The 11,406-nt window shown below is 36.5% G+C and overlaps 1 protein-coding gene across 1 annotated transcript; it reads right to left on the reverse strand.

Moving 5' to 3' along the window:
* Nucleotides 1–7,903: 7,903 nt before the first annotated feature.
* LOC117319179 lies at nt 7,904–10,184 on the reverse strand. The gene is made up of 2 exons (XM_033874017.1): nt 10,052–10,184; nt 7,904–9,237 (listed from the first exon to the last, which is right to left on the reverse strand). The coding sequence occupies exon 2, from the start codon at nt 9,173–9,175 to the stop codon at nt 7,904–7,906; it is 1,272 nt and encodes a 423-aa protein (XP_033729908.1). The 5' UTR covers nt 9,176–9,237; nt 10,052–10,184.
* Nucleotides 10,185–11,406: the final 1,222 nt, after the last annotated feature.

Raw genomic sequence — 11,406 nt, forward strand, 5'->3', positions numbered from 1 at the left:
TCCCAAGGTGAATCTAAGGGAAGCTAACATTCCTGACTCTTAAGTTTGGGAGGAAGCGTTGAGATTCTGAAGGGAATATATTATTCCTGACGACTGCCTGGTGACCCGGGAGGACTTTTTAATGCCCTAAAAGGAATCTAGATTTCCTGACGAATATCCGGTGATCCAGGAGGGGTCTAATGCACCAATAACATAGTTCCTATCCTAGTACGAAAATCAAGCTCGTCATTAAAGACGTGATAATTTCCTTACAACTTTAGGAACTCGCATGTAATATGCAGCAGGCATACGCAACCATCAGTGAAAGCCGAAACAGTCAACTGCGAAATTGTAGTCTTCATTAACGTCCGTTTTCGAAACCAAAGATATTTTTGAATAAAAACTATCGAGTTCCTTGCTTCGGTTCTTAATCAATTTTAAAAACATCATCAGACGAAGATCTGCCTTTTTAGCGGCCTGTCGATATTTTCTGTTTGACAATTTCTCGCTTATATTTACCTCATAGAAGGCTGCTTCTAGTGGAAATGCCATTGTGAACACCAATGTCTCTATACTGCGATGCGTCTATCTCAGTTGACCTTATATAGTAGACGGACTTAGCAGATGTGTCATCACTGACGCGAGATGTGTTTTAATTGGATGATTTGCATCGTTCTTGACATTTAGTTGATAATGTGAGTAATGATTCGAACACGTCACACTGTAGTTTATACATAAACTGCGCGAATATACCGATCCATTAACTCGATTGAATTAATTATCACATCTGTTTTGTAGCATGTTGACGTGTTCGTCTCTATGACCTCGCTGTATGCATCCGCTTTGCCTTTAGACAAAATATCTCAACCCGAAAGGAGAGGACAGATAATTAAGTTGGCAAACACCAGGCTTACCGAGCGTTTGGCAGCTTAGCTTAAGAATCTAATACCGAAGGTGGATATCCCATTATCTCACTCCCCAGGGAATGACTGGCTATTTTTCTCTTACCCTTTTCACCCTTCAATGTATATAATACTGACAATAGGGCAATAGTGCTGTGGCGGGGTTTAATTGTCGACCGTACATCATTGTACTGTTGCTGTGACGTCATACCTTTGTTGATAGCGTACAAAGATCACACGTAGGTTATCACAACCCTAAGATGATATGAATATATTCTCTTACCCTGAACAGGAATATCCGCCGTTTCACTCGGGCGGAGATTTTCTTATCTCAACCTAGGAAAATGACAAGCTACGTATACGCGTGCTCTTTGAACTTGCTCAATAGGATGACCACGGCATACGAGCGACACCGGATCTTAGTACTTAACGAAGCGAAACAAGTTGTCAGCAGGTCAAACAAAAGGAAAGATTTTGGAAAATGACTTTTATTTACAATAATCCAACAGGACCGAGGTTTGACATGTTGATTTATGACGCTTTTCGTCGTCAGTACAACAAAAAAATATACCGATTTAGTGCCATATCTTCAATTTCGCTCATAAATCATGCCATTTAGTACCTGCCAAACGTTTGATCTGTCAATTACATATCCAGTTTGAACATTCCTTTCCTGCTAGATCCATACTTATTATGTCGTTTCTTGAATAGAATGATAAAGAATCGGTCTTTAATTAATACCTAAGTTTTGAAGCCTTGTTGTTGAATTGAATCGGTTTTAAGGAGAATTGCTAAACATTGCCTTCTTAAAGTTAGAGACATTTTATCAGATCCGGTGTGTAACCGAGCTCTGTTTCAAATTCAATCAAATATATTTATCTTGAAGCATATGCTTATGCATATCATTAGGAAGTTGTCATTTACTATGTCTGATGTAGGTAATTGTCTCTGGTACTACGGTCCCTTCCACGACTCAAACTGGTTCCTTGCTCCGTATAACTTGAACGGAACTTGAACTGGATGCTATTTTAATACAGTTATTAAAACGGAACTCGGAACTACAAGCAATATTTCCTTAAACGAAACTTATTCTAATCCTGATTAGGGGTTCATATCTAGATGACGTACATACAACATTTTCTTAAACAGAACTGGGAATTTTATCCTAATCCCGTAAAAGAGGTATGGTGAATATTGGCCTGTTTCGACCTAACTGTGACCGGTTTCAAAATAAAAAAGTTTTTCAATACAAACCTTAAATCTATAACATATAAATATTCTTATATGCGAAAAATGTGTTTGTTCATTACAATGGATATTTCATTAAATGACCGTAAAGTTGCATCATCGGGCTATTTGCAACTTTCGAGGGGGGTTTTCCCGCATTTATATCATTTTTTGACATAGAGCGCATCGGAAGACCAACTTTTACAATGTCTTATTTTATTCTATTTACCAAAAGACAACTAAAATCCTATTCTTAAAAAGTGGTCATCCGATGCGCTGGCACCGAAAAATTGAAAAAACGTAGTTGATAAAATATTTTAATTCAGCACTAACTAGACTGACTATATCTGATAACATAAACATTTCAATGCCATAAGTCTGCATAGCTCATATGGTAGAACCATCGCTTATAATTAGCTACCCAAAAGTTTGGAGTTCGAATCACCAAATTGTATCTTTTTCATATTTTATTATATTTCTTAATGCCATTTATTTTTTTCTTTATCGTATTTTAAAGATATTTGTAACATTAAAAGCATATCTACTATGAAATATTTAGTATAAAGATGAAAGTGTTGTGATAGAAAATTTTCATTTGGATAAAAAAAATAGAGTAAAACCTTAACCGATATACCCCGTATTATAAAAAGTCAAATGTAAATGAACTGCAGCGTCGACAACAGGCATACATGGATGGGTAGTGTAAAATTCATATTAAACATGTCAATTTTACTTTATTTCATATGGTATTGATTGAGTACATACAGCGTAATCCGTTCACTAAGTACAACGCGCCAATGGACCATGGCGATCTATTTTGGTAGTGTGGGAATCACTGGGGTCACGTGATATTTTACCTGTATTTTTAGCCCAGGCTATCGGTGTACGTAGCCTAGGTCAGGATAGGCGCAAAACGACCATACCTCTTTATACGTGACTGGTAACTGCCTTTGCACCCATTGACACATACAGTTTTTAAACGAACATTAATTTTCGGTTATTGCAATCAAGAACTAGACTGAGAAATATGACCATATTTTGTAACCACATTCACCAAAACGCCATCTACTGTCTGTTTCAATGAAATATGGCTGCCCCCATGGCCTTACGCTTCAAATAATTTACTTTCAAAAACATCTTCGTTTTATTTAGTAGTTTTACCGAAAATGTTGAAATGTATTCAGTAGATGTTTTCAAGATGCATATGATTTGAGAAATGCATAACGCTAGCGAAATGTGAAGACTAAATGAACCGGAACTTTATTAGTTTTGCTCTTCCGTGTTCTTTCCAAAACGGGTGACATTATAACAGGTCTGCAAATATGTCCGCGATTTTACTAAAATGTGTCAAATATGTATTCTAGAATATTACATCATTATCAACTAGGTGTGTACTTCTGTAATTTAGAGTAAGAAACATATCAATAACGGCATACGAGACGATACATTGTATCATACATAGGCTACTGTACGTGTTTGCGAGAAAGAACTGTGTACATATGTATAGGCTTACAATTAGGTGGTATTTGTGGTCAGGGTGACTATGGGGCGCCGTTTTACTATTTATTATCAAAACTGGATATCTATAATTCGAATTTAGGATATCCATAATTCATTTCTGGATATCCATAATTCGAATTTAGGATATCTTAAAATGTTTTGAATTTAGGATATCCATAATTCGAATTTTGGATATCCTTAATTCATTTTTGGATATCCATAATTCGAATTTAGGATATCCATAATTCATTTTTGGGTATCCAAAATTCGAATTATGGATATCCTAAATTCCATGTATTTTTGGATAATCATAATTCGATTTTGTGATATCCAAAAATGCTCAGTGTTATCAAATTGGATTGCCCCCGGCACTACTACCGGTCAAAACCGACTCTTGTTACGAACTTGTAAATACGCGTAATGGACCGGAAACAACGTTTACGAAATAGAATACAGCAGAGGAGTTCCAAAGGACAAACTTCCCCAGACAGTTAGGCCCTTACATACAACATTTACCAAAAGTTACTACTTAGGGTGCTCCGACAAGTCAACGGAGGAATTTGTACAAAACAGAACATGGCGACAGACATACTGCGGCACATTAGGGGGAAGATTTTGGCAGCGCAACGATGTTTATCATGTGACGACGTTTGCTGCAACACAATATTGTCCGATCTTCGACAAGCATCTAGAAACATAGAAGTCATGAAAAATAACGGCAATGTGTCAGAAGAAAATGCCTTGGATTTGCATTGATTTGTATAGTGAAGTCCACGGACTTCCGATCCTACGGAAAAACGCGCCCGCGGGAACAGGATGTAGCAGGGAGAAATCATTAGACAGTAAAATATGAACATTTCCCCGATTTATGGATATCCAAAATTCGAATTATGGATATCCTCAATTCAAAGCATTTTAAGATATCCAAAATTCGATTTAATGATATCAAGAAATGATATTTGGATATCCATAATTCGAATTTTGGATATCCATAATTCGAATTTATGATATCTTAAAATGCTTTGAATTTAGGATATCCATAATTCGAATTTTGGATATCCATAATTCATTTTTGGATATCCATAATTCGAAATTTGGATATCCAATATTAATTTTGGATATCCAAAATTATTTAATGATATCATAAATTCGAATTTTGGATATCCAAAAATGAATTATGGATATCCAAAATTCGAATTATGGATATCCAGTTTTGTTAATAAATAGTAAAACGGCGCCCCATAGGGTGACTGATCATAGCGTTAACGTTGTCATCGATTTCCAAATACCATTTTCCTTTGACGAAAACGACCAATAAATCAAATGATAATATCTTGTTGTTATGTGCACGGGGTTGCTTGTTGTAGGGGATACTTCGAACGTAATTACTGCTGTAAGGGAGGTAACTGCAAGATTGCGGAAATCAAAAGTTTAACCAATTTGATTGGTCAATTCTCTTCCATGACTTTCGCATGGGGTTTACAATTGAAGTGACATATATACATTGATATAACTACGCCAATATTAAGATAATATCAACATTTATTGATACGTGTGGCTGGCAGTTGTTGTCATGTTTAAAATGAACAATTATATAGCTTGTTTTTATTTCGGCAAAGACGAGAATATACGAACAGGCGAGCGGTTTGGGTATTTACTGAAACGGACTTGGAAATACCGAAACGAAGAAAAATGGGGCTTAATTATAATATTAATTGGCATAATTTTCAGAGAAAATATGTTCTTCAATGCCCAACTGTATCATATATAAAAAAAAGTATAGGTTTATTTGACCGAAAAGTATCTTAAATTAATTTTTCATTTGCGAATCGCGGCCCGATTGTCGTAGAAATGTCCGATAGTCGTAAGGTCTGAGTACATTTTGTTTAAAGCCAGAAAACGAAAATCCGGTTGTCTAAAATGCAAAAATACTTATAAATATAATATATTCACTTAATTTGATATTCAGCCGTTAATTGTTATATGTAGTTTTATAACCAGGAGTATATCTTTTCATATAAAGATTTATTAACATCAAATGATTCCTGAACAAAAGGACTACCACATAAACTTGAGTACAGTTTCAATAGGATACATTCCTAATCCGGGCCTTGATTAGCAGCTCTAGTTTAGGTTTTCAGTAATTCTGTATGTGTGTTTCATCATATGAAACGATGGAACTAGCCTGAATTTAGCTCATATTAGAAGTTGGCATCAATAAGGTCACAGAGTCCATACTGTATTATAAGTGATGATGCCTTCCGGAAAAAAGAAGACATATTTTATTTTCGTCCATCCAAGACACAAATGTACATGTATATCAACATACAATGTACTTCCAATTTTAATTAGGACCTTACAGCAACATGTGTACAATCATATCAGAACAGCTGCAAACATTTCAAATTATTTGCAATTAATTCCTAAACCAATATCAGTAAATGTATCAACTTTAAACTTAGAAGATTACTGATTTTACATTAAACAATAATGATTTGGTCTACCCGAAGTATGAACGTTAGTTTGAAACATGACTTAAATGAGAATATTTTACAATAATTTACTGAAAAAATATCCAGGTGAGCGATGCAGGCCTGTTGGGCCACTTTTTAAACATTCAAGTCGTAGGATTAATAATATTTACGTCTAAAATGTATGTCCTGTTTTCAGGGATTCGAATTCTTCGTTGAATGAATTTAAAAATACTTTCACAATAATGACCTTTTAGGATATATTGACGATTGAATCAGTATGACTACAGCGATAATTTCTTACCAATTGTCAACATGTAAACATCTCCTTCGTTGAATGAATTCAAAAATACTTTTACAACATGGCTGCCAATATTTTAGATTTCAATGATTAAGGGAAAGGCTTAGTTAATATGATATATGTTGGAATATTACGTCTAATGTATTGTCGTCAGTCTGACAATGCATTTAAGTTACATTTTGTATAGTCGCTTTAATGTCAGAATTTAATGATAGATATGACACGTCATATATATATAACTCCTACATGAATTCCCGTATCTCATATACTGTCAGCACGGTCTACCGAATTCCTGTATCTCATACTGTCAAATCGGGCTTCCAAATTCCTGTATCTCATATACTGTCAACTTAGGTTACCGAATTACTGTCAACTCGGTCTACTGAATTCCTGTATCTCATATACTGTCAGCACAGGCTTCCAAATTCCTGTATCCCATACTGTCAACTCAGGCTTCCAAATTCCTGTATTTCATATACTGTCAACTTGGACTACCGATTTCGTCTATCTCATATCCTGTCCATTGATGCTACAGGATTCCTGTATCTCATATACTGTCAACTCGGACTACCGAATTTCTGTATCTTATATACTGCCCATTTAGGTTACCGAATTCCTGTAACTCATACTGTCAACTCGAGCTATCGAATTCCTTTTGTCTCATACACTGTCAATTCTCGCTATTTTATTTTTTTTTACATTAACTGAAATGATAGAAAAAAAAAAACAACTATTCGGTATCACTTCAAGAAAAATTTATTACATAAAAACTGTAAAGATACATTGGACACACGTTATATACAGTGAAAATGGTGATACTACTGATGACGTCACGTGACCTGTGTATGTTATCTTAAAAAAACAACTATCTCCCTTGGTCAATTTAATTTGATTCGAAATATTTGTATGTCATAACATGGAACGAGTTACTTTAGAAGGTAGGGGGAGTCAGGTTATACACATAAAACAGATGCAGGGATGCTGATTTCAGATTTCATTACAGTAGTTGAAATGTATCACAGTGACGTGGTTACAATCACGCGGTCTGTGTGTATTGAAAAAATTTACAGTACATTTAACGGTAAACACATATTACATGTCTGATATAATGTGTACATACATTATGATAAATGTATGATGATATAACAATATAAAGTTAATGTTGTTTAAGCCACTGATATAAACTGTCTGTATCCTCACTCAAGGTTGAGTCACTCAGTCACTATAATACTTGAGGAGTTTGAGTCCCCACCCTCCTGTATCTAACTTTAAGTATGACCACAACACATCACCCTTCTGTAAACCTACTACTTCCTGTCCTCCTTTGTTTGTGTGAAGTGTTTTTATGTACTTCCCTGCTCCACTTATCAGTTCTATTGTTTTCCTTGTCTCGTCAGCAATAACAATATTACCCTTACTGTCATATACAACTGTACGAGGACTAAACTCGTCTGGTGTGACCGACCCCCGTACCTGTATCCCCTCCCCCTGGTAGTGGACCAGGGGCTGGAGTGTTGGGTTGTTCACTTACGTTTATAACCCACTACTACAGCTATATTACCTGTAACATCACATTGTGATATTGACCGTACTACCCCCTCCACAGTGTGTGTATGTAACACCTGACCGTCCACTGTATACACCCCCACCTTGTACCCCTGTCTACCCCGTGTACCCACCACTACCCGACCCTCGCTGGTCACACACAGACGGACTGGGACATCCTCTGTAGTGAATCTTGTGACTGGTGTAGATGGTGTAGATACTTCACAGATAGTGTTATCAGTAAAACAACAGAACCACAGACGACCTGTGGTGGGGTCCACACTGATGTCCTGTATGTTACTGCTGTGTTGTATCGTCTGTATGACCTGACCTTGGTTGTCGATGAGATTTACTGTGTCGGTCCAGTCACACAGCCACGCACGTCCATCAGATGTAGGACAGATCGATGTGATGACATACGGGTATGGGAACTGGGACATGACGGTTGGACGGTCACGAAGTTTGTACCGGACCTCTCCAGTGGACGCTTGACCAGTCTCTGTAGACTGTTTTGGTCGGACTACTGGACGTTGGTCGGAGTGACCACTAGTTGCCGATCCTGCCTGGAGATGGTCAGTAGGAAGTTTGAGGTTCCCGAGTGCCTGTTTTAGGTGACTTAGTCTGTCTATACCCGGAGTAAACTGTGCCATGTCTATGTTAGGTGTTGGTGGGATGTCTTGATCCATTTCCCGGATTTCTGTTACCGAGTCGTACACGAGTACACCGGTTCCTGTCTGGAGAGTCTGTTTATACTCTGATGAGAGTTCCCTCAAAGTTTTCAGTCTACTCTCCAGGTCTGTGATGTGGGTCTGTATTAGGTCCATGGCCGCCACCTCCATCTTGTCACAAAGTGCGATATAATCCTCAGTGATTTTGTCTAACTCTAACTTACATTTTTTAGTATTGTCGATGATATTTTTGCGAAGTTTATCGTACAAAGGTTTACTTGAAGTCAGTTTTGTTCGAGATGAAATGATTTCTTGGTTTAGTTTTGGAAAATTTACATTTTCTGTCTCATTGAAAAAGTCCTGGAGTATTAGATTGTGTCGTGTTTTGATGTCAGATATCTCCAGAAAACTGTCAATGTGTTGTTTGTGGAGGGTAATAGAACACTTTGTACAGATTAACATTTTACATTCCTGACATAAAAATACGACATCATTTTGTTTGTGGACCTCACACTTTTGCTGTCCTTTTGGTCTAAAATGATACTGTGCTTTGATAATTGATTGGCCGGATTTTGAAGCCATGACTGTTAGTAATTTAACGTGACAAGATGGAGGTCGGCGACACTCTGGATCCTCGTGTGTATCTGTATAACAATTAAAATGGTGCAATAATTAACACACATCTACATTGATATAGGTATATTTATATATAGGATTCCTAAAAATTTCAGAACGTCAGCAGATAGTTCACACACACACATTTGGCGGGACAATATTGTCAGTTCTGAAGTAAGTCACACGTAGTTAAGGTATTAACACCGTCATGATTTAAACCGATATGGGCCCAAAGTACCCTTTGTATCTGTTTTTGAACTAAACAGTCACAGTCCAGCTTCTTATGCTTAAGTTTGTTTCAAACATCCCGGACAAGATTCCATTCATATTACATGAAATGGATGTTAATGAAATACATTTGTATACATATATATTGCCCAATAATTTGGCATTTTACAATTCTTTTGCGTCATACATGTAAATTGACCAAACCCACACCCAAAATACGTTGGATCACACCCAGACATGACATATTGAACAAAATTTTGTCTACTTTCTAGAATATTCCAGTATGACAAGGAAAACAATGACAGATAACTCAGATTTTGCAGAAAAATCAGAAAAGTAAACTTCTAACCACATAGGCAACTGAGATAAGGGAACCTCTTGTGCAGTTGTACAGTCAAGACAGTTTACCATAAGTGATCTGAATATCACTGCCTCCCGCACGGTGCCCAGTGAGGTGGTCGCGAGCTACTACAGTTTCTGTTCACGTGATGATAAACCCAGCAATTTATCAAACTTATAAAAGTATTTATACAAGGATAGTTGGATGAAATGGGAGCTTAAGCCAGAAATATATATTAAATTAAATTTCTTTTTTAAAAGTTGCTGTATACTCACCGACTACTGCAAGTCCAATTTATCGTAAGATATTTGATGTGCTCTGTACCCAAGCTTTTTGTTGAAGAATGTTGTCCTCTGAGAGACAGGGAGGTACTGCCTGGCGGATTAAAAAGTATGTACAATTAACGTATTTATTTGGCTTAAAGACATCATATATATAACGGGCACATACTGCCATGAATCAGATAGAGCTTTGTGTAATAACACCAGTGTGATGTGTGTAATAACACCAGTGAGATGTGTGTAATAACACCAGTGAGATGTGTGTAATAACACCAGTGTGATGTATGTAATAAAACCAGTGTGATGTGTGTAATAACACCAGTGTGATGTATGTAATAAAACCAGTGTGATGTGTGTAATAACACCAGTGAGATGTAAGTAATAACACCAGTGAGATGTGTGTAATAACACCAGTGAGATGTGTGTAATAACAACAGTGTGATGTATGTAATAAAACCAGTGTGATGTGTGTAATAACACCAGTGAGATGTGTGTAATAACACAAGTGTGATATATGTAATAACACCAGTGTGATGTGTGTAATAACACCAGTGAGACGTGTGTAATAACACCAGTGAGATGTGTGTAATAACACCAGTGAGACGTGTGTGATAACACCATTGTGATGTGTGTAATAACACCAGTGTGATGTGTGTAATAACACCAGTGTGATGTATGTAATAAAACCAGTGTGATGTGTGTTATAACACCAGTGAGATGTGTGTAATAACACCAGTAAGATGTGTGTAATAACACCAGTGTGATGTTTGTAATAACACCAGTGAGATGTGTGTAATAACACTAGTGTGATGTGTTTAATAACACCAGTGTGATGTGTGTAATAACACCAGTGTGATGAGTGTAATAACACTAGTGTGATGTTTGTAATAACACCAGTGTGATGTGTGTAATAACACTAGTGTGATGTGTGTAATAACACCAGTGTGATGTATAACATGAGAATTTAATTTATACTCATATTTTCAGTTCTGTGATAAACATAATCTTACACCCACGGTTATGTCGTGTGAAATTTATCAAACTCGTAAAATGACTACATTTATTAAACTCATATAATACATTCTGTATTACATAGTTTCTGATGTAAGATCCTCTTTATATAGTCAACGAGTCTGCAATGCTTCGATTTCAAAAACAATCGCAACGAGGCAAAATATAAATGTTACATGTACCATGACGTGATTCTCGTTCCTTCAACCTCAATATTTGCTGCGCTAACAGAATTGTAATTTCATTTCAATTTAAAAACCTCCCCCATCAGGAGCCAGGGCTCTAATCAGAGACCCACTTTATCATTGACCTTTAAACCCAAATGACCTTGAACTTAA

The sequence above is a fragment of the Pecten maximus genome, unplaced genomic scaffold (genome assembly GCF_902652985.1).
Source record: "Pecten maximus unplaced genomic scaffold, xPecMax1.1, whole genome shotgun sequence".
NCBI lineage: Eukaryota > Metazoa > Mollusca > Bivalvia > Pectinida > Pectinidae > Pecten > Pecten maximus.